This window comes from Triticum urartu, chromosome 4A (assembly GCF_056163025.1).
Source record: "Triticum urartu cultivar PI428250 chromosome 4A, HENAU_Tu73, whole genome shotgun sequence".
In the NCBI taxonomy this organism is placed as follows: Eukaryota; Viridiplantae; Streptophyta; class Magnoliopsida; order Poales; family Poaceae; genus Triticum; species Triticum urartu.
The window spans coordinates 74,623,361-74,638,506 of record NC_141876.1 but is presented as its reverse complement, the minus strand read 5'-3'; the positions used below and the strand labels follow the sequence as shown (position 1 = coordinate 74,638,506).

The 15,146-nt window shown below is 47.4% G+C and overlaps 1 protein-coding gene and 1 long non-coding RNA gene across 3 annotated transcripts; both read left to right on the top strand.

The window, feature by feature from the left end:
* The first annotated feature begins 786 nt into the window (after positions 1-786).
* GDPD4 (PLC-like phosphodiesterases superfamily protein) lies at positions 787-6,076 on the top strand. Of its 2 annotated transcripts, none has more exons than XM_048713877.2 (9): positions 787-1,058; positions 1,155-1,241; positions 1,351-1,448; positions 2,264-2,324; positions 4,515-4,595; positions 4,766-4,864; positions 5,243-5,332; positions 5,463-5,590; positions 5,676-6,076. In XM_048713877.2, exons 1-9 carry the CDS (start codon positions 852-854, stop codon positions 5,839-5,841), a joined length of 1,017 nt encoding a protein of 338 aa, XP_048569834.1. In that variant the 5' UTR covers positions 787-851; the 3' UTR covers positions 5,842-6,076. The 2 variants fall into 2 exon arrangements, with proteins under 2 accessions (XP_048569834.1, XP_048569833.1); XM_048713876.2 differs by having other exon boundaries at positions 4,506-4,595.
* A 4,360-nt stretch (positions 6,077-10,436) lies between these two features.
* Positions 10,437-12,277, top strand: LOC147974850 (uncharacterized). Its single transcript, XR_015601995.1, has 3 exons — positions 10,437-10,614; positions 10,743-10,926; positions 11,154-12,277. It is a non-coding gene; the product is annotated as an uncharacterized LOC147974850 (long non-coding RNA).
* Positions 12,278-15,146: the final 2,869 nt, after the last annotated feature.

The window sequence follows — 15,146 nt, the reverse complement described above, 5'->3', positions numbered from 1 at the left end:
AGGCAGGGCAGCCTGAACTTGGAAACTTAGGTTAGAAAACAGCGCAAAAAGGATACCCGGGAGCACCCGAGCTCTCGTGCGGGGTAGGGTACTCAGGAGGCCTTTTCTGTCATTACTCACATGCTTCCAACAGCAAGATACGCGATAACACTAGTAGCAATGAGCCTTCGACGATGTCACCTTCTTCTAGCTGGGGGAGGTATCTGTGCCTGGCTCCCCGAGGACAGGCCAACATCGGGACGATCGGTTGCACCAGGTGAAGCTTTGTTTGTCAGGTGGTGCGGCGAGCCTCGATCGCGATCCACCAGCCTGACATGTCGGTCGTTTACCAACTCCTTTTGGCCCAAACCAAGCTAGGAGGTTGGTTTTTTCGTCCACAGGATCAAGGCGGTGACACCGGCGATATGAGTTGATTCCGGCAAGGGCGACGACCGACGAGCGAATTGGAATGGGATAGGAGGGCGGCAAAGGCTACAAGGTGCCAGCGGGACGACGACAGAGGCTAGGTGGACGCCGAAGGCAATACCGACATTGATGCGAGTGAGCGGGGAAAAGAGGCCATCACGAGGAAAGGGTTGATTTTTTCCTACAAAGTGGCTGCGACAGCAACCGATGCATCGCTTGTATTTTTTTAGGAGTTAAACCAGATAAAAATTAAATTTCCTGAGGAGTTAAAAGCTTTTTAAGGGTGCATGCTCTTATTCTGAGGAGATGCTCTTAATGGAATAATAAAGCTAGATCCATTTCGAAAAAAAAGGTAAGTCTAATTTAAAAAAAACAAAGGTAAATATGCAAACGAGTGCCTCGTTTGCACAGCGAGGAAGAACCGAGAGAGCGCTGAAAGGCAGAGCATGAGAGGGCTCCTCGGGCTCGGGAGGCAGCCGCCGCCGCTCCCTCTTTTCCCCGCCGGCAAGAGGGCCTCGCCGGCTGCCACCCTCCTCTTTCGCCTCCGCCGCCTCCTTCCTTCCAGCCGCCTCTTTCGTCTGCTCCTCCTCCTCGCCGCCCTCTCGCTCGTCCCTCCGGCCTTCTTCCACTTCCGCCTCCGCCGCTTCAACCGCGTGCGTCCCCACACCCGTCCATCCTTCGAGATCTCTTCCCCTTTCGAAATCTTTTATAGGCGACGCGTTGATTCTAACGATCTATTGCCTCTCCAGATGCGCGAGAGGAGTTGCGGGTGGATCCCGAGCCCGCCGCTGGTGTGCGCCCACGGCGGCGACTCCACCAACGCGTTCCCAAACTCGGTGGGTGGCAGATCACCGTCATCCCGGATTCACACTGAAGTTGTTACGGGTGGATTTCTTTTTCTTTCCTTTTTAACCGGAGATGTGACTTGTGAGTTGTTGGTTTCAGATGGACGCCTTCAGGATGGCTCTGGATGCCCGTGTAGACTGTGTGGAGGTGGATGTTTCGAGGTCCTCAGATGGAACCCTCTTAGCGCTCCATGACAGGTAATTGAAGCCCTGCTTGGCTGTAGTAGTATAATGGACCTGGAACATGCCAGTTATGTGTAACATGAACTGCTCCCGCGACTGTTGACTGTTCACTAGGTGCAGTAGCTGAGCTCAGTAAGCATTGCTGCATTTGTTGTATCTATCCGTGAACATAGGTCAAGATTAATGGAACTGGAGACACCAGTTACAGATTATAATACTAATGGGCTGTGGATTGGTTTTTGTTGTGTACCATTTGATTTGGACATTCTTTGTTTGATTCATTATTCGCAGATTAAACTGTAGGTTGATCCATCATATACCATTTTCTCGTGCATAGCAACCTGGCTCACTTGCTGATTGGTTACTAACTGGCAAATGCAACGCTAAATAAGTTCTCCTGTCTATTGGATGGAGAATTATGCAATTTATATCTGCATTTGGATGTTTGGTCACACATTATTAATACATTGACATTTCGGAGACCATCTACGTTGATATTTTTTTCCTTTTCAGTTCTACTTCTAACTAAATGACATGTAGCTGCTTACTTTTCTAATGATAGTTTGCCTCAGTATAAATGGAGCTTATAATTATCAAAGGGTTTCACCTTCTGGTATTGGCCTGTTTGCATTGTTTGAAGAAAGTGTGGGAACCCAAAAGATATTCCTTTTGTAAGTTTAACATTATTAGAGTTGGCATCAACAAGCATTAGTCACTGAGTTGACACTTAAATATAAATTAGCCAAAAATTCTTTAGTACAGTAGTCTGCATGCTAATTGTTTATTTATAATAACATATCATGGGCCTAATTCAAAATTCACACAGTTAGGGATCTGCAAAGAATGTCTGGTAATTCTACAGCAAAAGTTGGCCACTGGAGCACTCATGAGGTGAGCTCATTTTGTTTTGTTTAATCTAGCTGTCAACAACAACAACAAAGCCTTTAGTCCCAAACAAGTTAGGGTAGGCTAGAGGTGAAACCCATAAGATCTCGCAACCAACTCATGGCTTTGGCACATGGATAGCAAGCTTCCACGCACCCCTGTCCATAGCTAGCTCTTTGGTGATACTCCAATCCTTCAGGTCTCTCTTAACGGACTCCTCCCATGTCAAATTCGGTCTACCCCGCCCTCTCTTGACATTCTCCGCACGCTTTAGCCGTCCACTATGCACCGGAGCTTCTGGAGGCCTGCGTTGAATATGCCCAAACCATCTCAGATGATGTTGGACAAGCTTCTCTTCAATTGGTGCTACCCCAACTCTATCTCGTATATCATCATTCCGGACTCGATCCTTCCTCGTGTGGCCACACATCCATCTCAACATACGCATCTCCGCCACACCTAACTGTTGAACATGTCGCCTTTTAGTCGGCCCACACTCAGCGCCATACAACATTGCGGGTCGAACCGCCGTCCTGTAGAACTTGCCTTTTAGCTTTTGTGGCACTCTCTTGTCACAGAGAATGCCAGAAGCTTGGCGCCACTTCATCCATCCGGCTTTGATTCGATGGTTCACATCTTCATCAATACCCCCATCCTCCTGCAGCATTGACCCCAAATACCGAAAGGTGTCCTTCTGAGGTACCACCTGGCCATCAAGGCTAACCTCCTCACACCTAGTAGTACTGAAACCGCACATCATGTACTCGGTTTTAGTTCTACTAAGAAACCCTTTCGATTCCAAGGTTTGTTTCCATAACTCTAACTTCCTATTTACCCCCGTCCGACTATCGTCAACTAGCACCACATCATCCGCAAAGAGCATACACCATGGGATATCTCCTGTATATCCCTTGTGACCTCATCCATCACCAATGCAAAAAGATAAGGGCTCAAAGCTGACCCCTGATGCAGTCCTATCTTAATCGGGAAGTCATCAGTGTCGACATCACTTGTCACAACATTATCGTACATGTCCTTGATGAGGGTAATGTACTTTGCTGGGACTTTGTGTTTCTCCAAGGCCCACCACATGACATTCCGCGGTATCTTATCATAGGCCTTCTCCAAGTCAATGAACACCATATGCAAGTCCTTCTTTTGCTCCCTATATCTCTCCATAAGTTGTCGTACCAAGAAAATGGCTTCCATGGTCGACCTCCCAGGCATGAAACCAAACTGATTTTTGGTCACGCTTGTCATTCTTCTTAAGCGGTGCTCAATGACTCTCTCCCATAGCTTCATTGTATGGCTCATCAGCTTAATTCCACGGTAATTAGTACAACTCTGAACACCCCCCTTGTTCTTGAAGATTGGTACTAATATACTCCGTCTCCATTCTTCTGGCATCTTGTTTGCCCGAAAAATGAGGTTGAAAAGCTTGGTTAGCCATACTATCGCTATGTCCCCGAGACCTTTCCACACCTCAATGGGGATACAATCAGGGCCCATCGCCTTGCCTCCTTTCATCCTTTTTAAAGCCTCCTTGACCTCAGACTCCTGGATTCGCCGCACAAAACGCATGCTGGTCTCATCAAAGGAGTCGTCCAGTTCAATGGTAGAACTCTCATTCTCCCCATTGAACAGCTTGTCGAAGTACTCCCGCCATCTATGCTTAATCTCCTCGTCCTTCACCAAGAGTTGGCCTGCTCCGTCCTTGATGCATTTGACTTGGCCAATATCCCTCGTCTTCCTCTCTCGGATCTTGGCCATCTTATAGATGTCCCTTTCACCTTCCTTCGTGCCTAACCGTTGGTAGAGGTCCTCATATGCCCGACCCCTTGCTTCACCAACAACTCGCTTTGCGGCCTTCTTCGCCATCTTGTACTTCTCTATGTTGTCTGCACTCCTATCCAGGTATAGGCGTTTGAAGCAATCTTCTCTTTAATCGCCTTCTGTTTAATCTAGCTGTAACTTGCCAAATTTGTTGGTCTTGGTCTTGGTTCATTAGTGGTGCTTTATTATTTTAGCGAGGCTACAAAAGCCAGTCAAATGATAATATTAACTGCGTGTTGTGAACTAGCTGCATATATTTTTATTCAGTCCTAGTTTCCTTAGCACAACCTGATCATCAGCTGACGCTTGTCATATGTTGATCTGGTGACGAAACACTAACAAAGTGACCTTTAGTCTTCAAAGATAAAAGCGGTGACCACGAGGTTTCAGCTATCGAAAACAGTCCGCAACCAGGAAGTTCCCAAAGTAGAAGATGCTCTAGAGGTAAGCATTTGCCTAATGAGTTTTTGTTGTTAGTAGTATTTTAGTAATCATTGTAATCACTTGAGCTTCAAATGACTTGTGTAAAATGTTGCCATAGGTGGATTATGTTTGATATACACACACTTCAATGAATTAATTGATTGCTATGCTACTGAACTTTTCTCTTGTAGTTGATATCACAATCACAGTCTGTAAGGCAAGTAATTCTGGATGTCAAAGTTGGTCCTCCTTCATTTGAGAAAGGTTTGGCGGAAGATGTAATGTCTATTGTAAGTTCCAGGTAGCTCATTTCTTGTTTTACCTTAATAAAGTTATACCTTTATCTACGTTTCAGTTTCTAGAGGTTAAACTTAATTGGGGCCTGTTGATTGTAATATGTGATTTGTGTAACAGTGGAAATGCTTACAGTAGTTAGTAGTCTGGTATATAAGACTTGATCACGTATTGCTTCTGAAATTAGCATTTTCATCCATGGCAAAATCGTCTATTGCTCTATCCATCTGCATCTAATTGAACTTGTGCACTTCTTTATCTGCTTGTTAGTTTCTGTCATTTGTCATTGGACTATAATAGTCTTCAGTATTGCAGTTTTTGAGCAGATTTGATAAAAACCTATCCTGCATCAATATAATTTTCATTATTTGCAGATCAGGAGAACAAACTGCAAAAATTGTGTTATCTGGGCAAAAAGTGACGACATAGGACGAGATCTGATCAAGTTGTGTAAAGATGTTATGGTAAACTATTCTGTATTTTCAGCTCTTAATACAATACAAGTCAATAACCCACTCCCACTCTGTCATCCATGCCGACATGGCTGCAACCACTTCTGTAATGTAACTCAAACATGCAATTTATCTGTTATAGGTTGGCTATATTGTTATGATGGATTGGTCCACTGGCAGAAGAATGGAGTTGGTGCGGATTGAAGGGGCAAAAGTTGCTGGTGTATACCATCCTTTGATCCACGAGAAGCTCATGAAGGTCATGCACAGGTAATGACTATCCTTTTTTGAAATTAGACGAAGAAATTAGTCTGACAGCTAATTAAAATTTGTAACCGCTTGGTTTGAAACACAGAAATGATAGAAAAGTGTATGCATGGACTGTTGACGATAGCGACTCCATGAAGAGGATGCTGTATGAGCAGGTTGATGCAATTGTCACAAGCAATCCTTCACTCCTGCAGGAGCTGATGCAGGAGATCAGAACAGAGTGCATGGAAGATGGTTTTGCCTTGCCGTAGTGATGGCTATAAACCTCACTGCATTTCCACGGTGATTGTTTGTGTCTGCATTATAAGAGAGAAGCATAACCGAAGAAAGGCGATTTTGCCTCTCCATGGAGATATTTTTTCTTTGATATTTCCTCTTCATGGAGATTGACCAGTAACATACGTAGATGATTTTACGATTGAAATGAGTTATGCCTTGGTACTTGCCCAACAACATAGCCAAATAACAGCAGTTCCTATTTATTCAGCATACAGTAAAAACTAAACAAAAATATGAACCTGTTGTGCCAACCGATCTTCATATCTTTGAAGTTTAAATAAGCGTCTGTTTTACTGTCATCTTCCTTGAAATGAGATATGCCCAAGCTAATCAAAGTCTGACCTTCGCTGGGAGGTCGTGGTCGTATAACCACACACTTTCCAATCTACCACTAGCCAGAACTGACAACACAGTTTGTTTGAAGACGTAAGAAGTCCTATAGGAATGCTATAAAATATGGGTGGTCGTGCATGCACCCTTTTTTGTTCGCATACTTGTGAATTTAAGCACAGAGAAGTTACGAATGTTCATGGATGTGTAACATGTTATCCAAAAGCCGCCCCTCCCACACGCCCGTGGACGCGGACACACTCGGCCGCGGACGCCACACCAAAAACGTTCTCCATAACCATGAAACTCAAATTTCACACCTCAAATCCATAATACATATGCAAATAAAACTACTCATCATAGGAGGTTTCGACGATCTCTGTGCCCGGCGCTCGGTAGACGGGCAAGTGCGGAAGCTCCTGCACTTGTGGAAGCTCCGGCACCTCCTTCGGCTCCGCCTCCACTTTGGCGAATTGTCCGGCCTAAATAGCCGGCTTCCTCCTCTAGGCGGCATGCCAGAGCGGCGCCATACGACGCGAAGCGAAGGAGGCGCCCGTCGGACCAGCGGTCTCTCCGCGTCCCCGTGTGGGCCCTATCCGCCAATCCGACATGGTAAGCGTGCCCGGGTGCATTCGGGCCTCCCTAAATCCGCCTTAGATTTGGACCGAATATGGGAGTGCCGACAGTCCGGGCGTTTCACCTGGCTACGGGGAGCATGGTTGGGTGGCCAAAATTCGTCCGGGTTTGACCGGACAGCCCGTCCGGGCATTTGGGGCGGGTATGGGGGGGTCTGGTTGTAGATGCTCTTACCACAAACACTTGTCGCATAAAAGTACGAAACTTTTCTCAATAAATGGAAGCAAGGGACATAAATAGGTTTGATGTATTACACGCACGCACATTCTACCCCTATGAGCACATTCGAGAGATCGAGCTGGCAATCCTTGAGATTGGCGGAGTCAATACATGCACCTCGTAGTCGACGGGAAGGTCGTCTTCCATGAACGCGAAACGCTGGAATGCCTAAAATAAATCAAGGAAAATGCGAACACCCATCGCATGTCCGGGTATTGAACCTGGGTGGATTGGTTCCACCTCAAGGAACATAATCTTTGAGCTACGCTTACTTCATAAATTATTGTATTTCTATGGCATGTACGAAAGACTAGTTTACGTTGAAACAACAACTTGTCAACCTGTCTTTTGAAGGGTGTATCCCGAACCATAATACTTTCATTGATAATGGGTTTTGAAATGAAGAATCATGCTGCTCTTCAAAAGTCTTTTGCAATTTCAGTCACCAGAAGCAGGAAGCTCAAGATGGGTGCAGCGAAGCTAGAGAAGTTGACTTCAAAGAATCTTAGTACTAACATTTGAGTTTATCAGAGGATCTTTCTGATGTTGTCTTTTATTACGGTCAATATCAGATCAAGATAGACAAGTCTAACTCGAATATGTCGTTGACTCCTAAATTGTACAGCATTTAAACCAAAAAAATACATCTATATCTCCCGCATTAACTCCTTCCAAAACAGATTCAAATCTAGCAAGAAACAGACTTTGAAGGAAAATGCACCCATTACACATTTCCTTTAAAAAATCGCCTCTTCTTCTTAGCAGCTAGCAGCCATTAATAATTTTCTAATTCCACGTGCCTTTATTTACCTCGTTGTAATACTATTCCTCTACATATTTCGTTGCAGAGGAGAGGAAGCGGGGACTGTTCGAGCAAACAGCCACATGATCTCTCTCTCTCTACCTCCATCATCTCTGAAATAGGCTTTCGCCTCGCTTTATAGATAAAGCATAAGTCCATACAGCCACATCTCAGGTACAGTCAGCAAGAAAGGAGAAAACGCTGGGGCCACAGCACAAAGAAGCCCAAAAGAAAGGAAAAAACAAAGGCCTCCAGGGGCAAGCTAAGGAGCAGACGGGCGGTCGGAGAGCCGGCGCGCAGAAGACACCAGGGCGTCCAAGAGAAGCTGAAGACGATCACGATCCCTCGGCCTAGCGAGCGGATGCCAGTGCTGCAGGAAGGCAAAAAATTTGAAGAACGAGTCAGAAGCACGTCGCGGGAACACCCGCTCAATCACCATCTTATTGCGGGTAGTCCAGAGAGTCCACAACATAGCCGCGAAGATAAGCCAGAATAGTCGGCGCTTACGGCCAACCTGGGTGGCCCTAACCTGCAGAAACCCTGCGAGGTCAGTGGCCTCCCACTCCGGCCCAAGAGCCTCACGAACAAAGCACCAAAGTGCCTGCGCTGCTATGCACGAGAAGAGAATGTGCGTTCCCGTTTCCGGGACATGGCACAAAGGGCACAGTCCATTGCTCGGACCATGGCGCTTCAACACCTCGGTCCCTGAAGGGAGACGATCTCGAAGAAGCTGCCAAACAAAAATCTTGATCTTTAAAGGTAGCGGTGCCTTCCACAATGGGGATAGCCACGGTAGAACCGGCAGCCTACATAATGCCTGATAAGCCGAACTAACGGAGAAATCGCCCGAAGGCGAAAGGCTCCACGACACCGAATCAAGGTCCAGGGACAGAGGAAGAGGGACTACTTCCCTCAGGTCTGCCCATTCCCTGACCTCAGCAGGTCCGAAGGAGCGGCGGAACGCAATGTTCCATCCGTCCTCCAGAGCCGCCTCAGAGACTAGAATGCCCGGGTCCGCACAAATCGCAAAGAGACGCGGGAACCGCAGGCGGAGAAGCTCGCCCTGAAGCCAGGGGTCCAACCAAAATTGGGTCCCAGACCCATTGCCAACCGAGAAGCGCACACCCAACCTAATCTCTTCCTTGATGGCCTGAATAGATTTCCAGAATTGAGAACCAGCCGACTGAGAACACGCCAAGAGGGGCTGGCCCTGCAAGTATTTGGCCTCAACCAGCTGCAACCACAGCCCCCCATCTCCCCGCAAGATCCGCCAAACCCAACCTAATCTCTTCCTTGATGGCCTGAATAGATTTCCAGAATTGAGAACCAGCCGACTGAGAACACGCCAAGAGGGGCTGGCCCTGCAAGTATTTGGCCTCAACCAGCTGCAACCACAGCCCCCCATCTCCCCGCAAGATCCGCCAAACCCAACGTAGCATGAGCGCCACGTTCATCCGGCGGGATGCGGGTATGCCCAACCCACCTCGGTCCTTAGGCATACATATGTCAGCCCACTTGACCATGTGGTACTTGGGCCGACCGTCCCCTACCTGCCAAAAGAACCTAGCCAGCTCCTTGTCGAAGGAGCTATGTACACCTTCAGGTAAGATGTACATCCCCATCATATACATGGGGAGGCTGGCAAGGTTAGAGCTAATGAGGATAGTTTTGCTGCCCTTAGAGGTGAACCTACCGCACCAGGGCTCCGCACGGGACGCTACTCGCCCCACTAGCGGATCGTACCCACTCACTGTAATACTGGACTCGGCCAGGGGCATCCCCAAGTAAGATATGGGGAATGACGCCAACCTACAGCTGAGATTATCTGCGATCCGAAGCTGCTCAACCTCAGAATAGCCAAATACCACCACCTCGCTCTTATCAAAGTTAATCTTAAGTCCAGACATTTCCTCAAAGCAGAGCAAAAGGAACTTAAGATTAACAATGTCAGAGTCCGAGCCTTCCACCATAATCATGGTGTCGTCCGCATACTGCAGGTGAGTAACCCCCCCCCCCCCCCCATCCGGGATGAGGTGGCTAACAACACCCTTAAGGTGGCCGGCCAACTTGGCCTTATCTAAGATGCCCGCAAGGGCATCAACTGCGAGATTGAAAAGCAAGGGAGAAACAGGGTCCCCTTGCTTTACTCCTCTGGACGCCTGGAAAAAGGGTTCCACCTCACCATTAATGTTGATCGCAGTGTTCCCAGATCTAACCAGTTGCATGATCCAGGAACACCACCTCACGTCGAAGCCTCGCACTACTAGAAAAGCTATTATTAACGACGATGAACAAGAACTCTTGGTCGTTAAAATGCAGTCCCATCCGAGTGAGCCCCGTGCGACGGAAATCAGCTACCCAAGCAGAACCATGGGTGCGCTCGTTATTTTTCTCATCTCCTATTTGTACGTGATAGCTTTATAATAGCTTTATAACAAACATAATCTCTCACCTTTATCTCACCCGGTAAGCAGCAAATTAAAAGAGTAAAAAAAAATGTTGGCGGTTCCCGAAAACATTGGCACTAAAGTCTCTTAAAGCAAACCAAGTCATCCAGATCCTCAATCCTCGTACAACTAGGCCACCTGCTCACGACATCGACCTCCAAGAATACATGGCCATTCTCCCCATCTCTGGTCGTTGCCGCTGACGAACCCATTAAAATCGTCCTGTTGCGCCTCCTTTTCGTCTCCTCGCCATCTCTATTAATCCTCGGCGATCCAGAAGATCTAGGAGGAGCAGAAAGAAAACGAATCTGGTAGGATCCATCTCCTTGCGCATCCTTTTCCTCTCCTCCCCTACTTTTTTTTAATCTGGGCGCCTCCATTGATCCCATCTCCCTGCTCTTCTCATACGACTAACGACCCTACCGCTCCTGCGCTGCAGCCTGCACCTCGCCGCCTACCGACCCCGGCGCATACATGCCGCAGCCTACTCCTCGCAGCCATCCTCGAACCCAGCGTGCACACGCTGTGGCGTGCACATCGCCGGCCGGTCACCTCGTCCTCGGCGCGCTCGAGCTGCATCCTTCACACCACCAGTTTCCACCACCGATGCTATTCCACTACAGGTTCATTGTTAGTCCTCCTTCCTCTGTTTTTTGGTTGCTGGGCCTTTATCAACTATTGTTGATTCATACCCAGTTCATGATTATTAAAGATGTAGGTGCAATTTTATTTGCTTTATTTTGAAATACAAATTTACTATGCCATGTTGAATACCATCCATTCATGTGTAGCTCTTATATGATCTGGTTTGTTTATAATTTGCTATGCCTTACATTGAACAAAAATGCAGGGCCACGACCATGATATCTCAGTCTCACACGGCTCCAACGCCCGGTGTTTGTACATCACAGGAACCCTCCGATTCTATCTATCCTTTATTTGTTTGTTGATTCAAACAAATGCACATGCCCAGTAGATGTGTAGGTTCAGGTAGCTTGGGTTTTCTACATAGCTTGGGTTCAGGTTCAGGATGCGAACTTGTGATGTCGTGATCTACTTGCTAATTTGCTTGTGATGCCCTGATCTACTTGCTTAAATTTATTGATATTTATCCGCTGAACTGAAAATGCTCTGTTTTCTGTTGGAAATCCCCTATTTTTTGAGAAAAATATGCACATGTACTAGTTTTGATCTGGAATATACATGTACATGTACTATGGCAGCGAAATGGGTTAGCGGCGCAAAATGAGTTAGACCGCCATTTTAAACTTTGCACACACCTCATATGGGAGAACATGACTATGGGGAGGTTACGACTTAGCTAGAAAAGGTATTAGTCAAACTGAAAAAATTATTCAAGCTATCTCGTATTGAATGATATAAAGAGGTTGCTTGTTTTCATATCTGCAAATGATGTGCCAAGAAAGGTACAATGCTAATTTAGTGCAAATTGGGATGCAGATGATTCAAAAAGTGAGATTCTAACTAGCTTGTAGCACATCAAGAATTTGTTTCTACACTTCATTGTCTTGAAGTTACTCAAACATATTGCACACATGATGGGTTAAGTTGATGTCAGCAATGACGGTGACATAGAAAATGATAAGGATGAAAGTGATGGCATGAAAATAATGTCAATTTTTTATCTATTTTTCCATCATCCACCCTACTTACAATTGGTTGTATATTTTTCAGACACTGCCAATGGCGTAGATGAATTAGCAAGCAGGAGTGATGGTCCACTATAATATTATAGAAGCATCAGGAGGGATTGTAATCAACGATGAAGACTGATTCTCATTCAAAGAAAGATGGTGTCTAGATTAATAAATATTATCTTTTCTAGTTGTCTCGTTTTCCAGAAAGATATGAGCAAGTACAATGGTCATATAAGGAGTGCTTTTGACTCAATTTTCTAAATGATATTTTAATTCCAGAATTGTATGTCGAAATTTTGTACTTTGATTAATAAAAGAGGCGATGTGCTTTCAATTCAGATTCTTTTGTTTCTATATTAATGTGGATGTTAATATTCAAATATTGGATGTTGAACTAACTGACTGTTGAATTGAAAGTCATACTAAATATAAGTGGTTCTGAAGGATATCAAAGTGGTGAGGCGTAATCATGTTTTTGTGACCATGAGAACATTATTAACGATGACAAAAGTGGTCGTTATTGCCTTGGGATTGACGACGACACACCATCTCGTCGTTACAAGAATAACGATCACATAATGTGGTCGTTAGGATTTTAACGATGGAGCCTACCACGACCAGCAGATTGTGGTCGTTAAAGACATTTAACGACCACAATCCGACTTTTAGCGACCACATATACCATCGTTAAAAACAATTTTCCTAGTAGTGTCGTCGCTCCATCACCAACCTCAAAAAGGACCAATCCAGACGATCATACGCCTTCTGGAAGTCCAATTTGAGGAAAACCCCCTTGAGCCCCTTCGACGCCACCTCGTGAACGATCTTGTGGAGGGCAAGAATTCCATCATGGATCCGCCGGCCCTTCAGGAAGGCGGACCGAAGGGGGTGAGCAATCCTTTCCGCCACCGGTGATAAGCGAGTGGCACAAACCTTTGCAAAGATTCACTCCAACACGTTGATCACCGTGATCGGTCGGAATTGGCGGATATCCGTCGCCCCAACTACTTTGGGGATCAGGGATATGACACCGTAATTAATCCTAGCCATGTCCAAGGTTCCAATATAAAACTCGTGGAACATGGGCATAATGATCGGGCGCAAGATCTCCCAGAATTTCTGAAAGAAGACTACCGGAAGGCCATCCGGCCCCGGGGCCGAGCAGGCTTTCATAGAAGCAATCGCCCGTCCCACCTCCTCAGGAGAGAAAGGGAGAGTAAGCTCCGCATTCTCCGCATCGGAGACCTGCTCTGCAGGCGGCCAGAAGTCAGCGCAGAGGGAGACGCCTCCACGCGGCTCAGCCGAGAACAACTCCTTATAAAAGGAGTAAATATGGGTGGAGATGTCCTCTGGGCTTTCCAGAAGGACATCCCCATCCCAGAGAAAAGGGATAGCACACTTTCGCCTGTGGCCATTAGCAATCGCCTGAAAATAGGCAGTGTTCGCATCCCCCTTAAGGAGCCAGTTCAAGCCCCCACGCCGCTGCCAGAAGAGCTCCTCGCTCTTGTAGATGTCCACGAGCGAGGCCTCGAGGCCGTATCTCCTAAGCCAGTCGTCAGGAGACAGGCCCTGCCTATCAGCAAGGTCATCCAAAACCTTAATCTGATCCAGCAGGGTCCCCTTACGGGATCACAGCTCAGCATCAAGGTTCGCCCCCAGCCCTTCATGGCCTGACGAGACAATTTAGCACAGTGATGCCACACATCCGCAGCACAAAACACACGGGGCGGGGACGCGACCGCCTCTAGCCAGCGGTCGCACACCAACTCAAAGAAGCCCTGCTGCTCCAGCCAAAAAGTCTCAAAGCGGAAACGGCGGGTCCTAGGGGGAGACACATCGCCCGACGAGAAAAGCAGGGGGGTATGGTCGGAGCCAATCCGAGTGACCGCCTTGAGAGAGCACAATGGGAACATCACTTTGTTGGGGAACGTAGCAGAAAACAAAAATTTTCCTACGGTTTCACCAAGATCCATCTATGAGTTCATCTAGCAGCGAGTGATTGGATGCATCTACATACCTTTGTAGATCGCGAGCGGAAGCGTTCAAAGAACGGGGTTGATGTAGTCGAACACGACGTGATTCAAATCACCGGAGATCCTAACACCGAACGGACGGTGCCTCCGCGTTCAACACACGTACGGAGCGGATGACGTCTCCTCCTTTCTTGATCCAGCAAGGGGGAAGGAGAGGTTGATGAAGATCCAGCAGCACGACGGCGTGGTGGTGGATGCAGGGCGTCACAGTAGGAGGGCTTCGCCGTGTGCTACGAGGGAGAGATGTAACAGGGGAGAGGGAAGCACCAAAGGCTGAGATATGAAGTCCTCCCTCTCCTCAACTATATATAGGAGGACCAAGGGGGGGGTGCGCCAGCCTAGGAGATGCAATCTCCTAGGGCCGGCGGCCAAGGGGAGGTTTCCCTCCCCCCCCAAGGCACCTAGAGGTGCCTTCCACCATTGGGACTCTTCCCTTTTGTGGAAACCTAGGCGCATGGGCTTTTGGGGCTGGTGCCCTTGGCCCATGCAGGCCAAGGCGCACCCCCTACAGCCCATGTGGCCCCCCGGGACAGGTGGCCCCACCCGGTGGGCCCCCGGGACCCTTCCGGTGGTCCCAGTACAATACCGATGACCCCGAAACTTGTCCCGATGGCCAAAACTGCACTTCCTATATATAATTCTTTACCTCCGGACCATTCCGGAACTCCTCGTGACGTCCGGGATCTCATCCGGGACTCCGAACAACATTCGGGTTACTGCATATACATATCTTCACAACCCTAGCGTCACCGAACCTTAAGTGTGTAGACCCTACGGGTTCGGGAGACATGCAGACATGACCGGGACGACTCTCCGGTCAATAACCAACAGCGGGATCTGGATACCCATGTTGGCTCCCACATGCTCCACGATGATCTCATCGGATCAACCACGATGTCGAGGATTAAACAACCCCGTATACAATTCCCTTTGTCAATCGGTATGTTACTTGCCCAAGACTCGATCGTCGGTATCCTAATACCTTGTTCAGTCTCGTTACCGGAAAGTCACTTTACTCGTACCGTAATGCATGATCCCGTGATCAACCACTTGGTCACCTTGAGCTCATAATGATGATGCATTACCGAGTGGGCCCAGTGATACCTCTCCGTTATATGGAGTGACAAATCCCAGTCTCGATCCGTGTCAACC

Bases quoted from the DNA above. Each gene is read 5' to 3' on its own strand.
- GDPD4 (XM_048713876.2), top strand. From the start codon at position 852: ATGAGAGGGCTCCTCGGGCTCGGGAGGCAGCCGCCGCCGCTCCCTCTT. The intron at 2,325-4,505 runs GTGAGCTCATTT...AGTGACCTTTAG, and splicing joins GCCACTGGAGCACTCATGAG to TCTTCAAAGATAAAAGCGGT. The intron at 4,865-5,242 runs GTAAGTTCCAGG...CATTATTTGCAG, and splicing joins CGGAAGATGTAATGTCTATT to ATCAGGAGAACAAACTGCAA.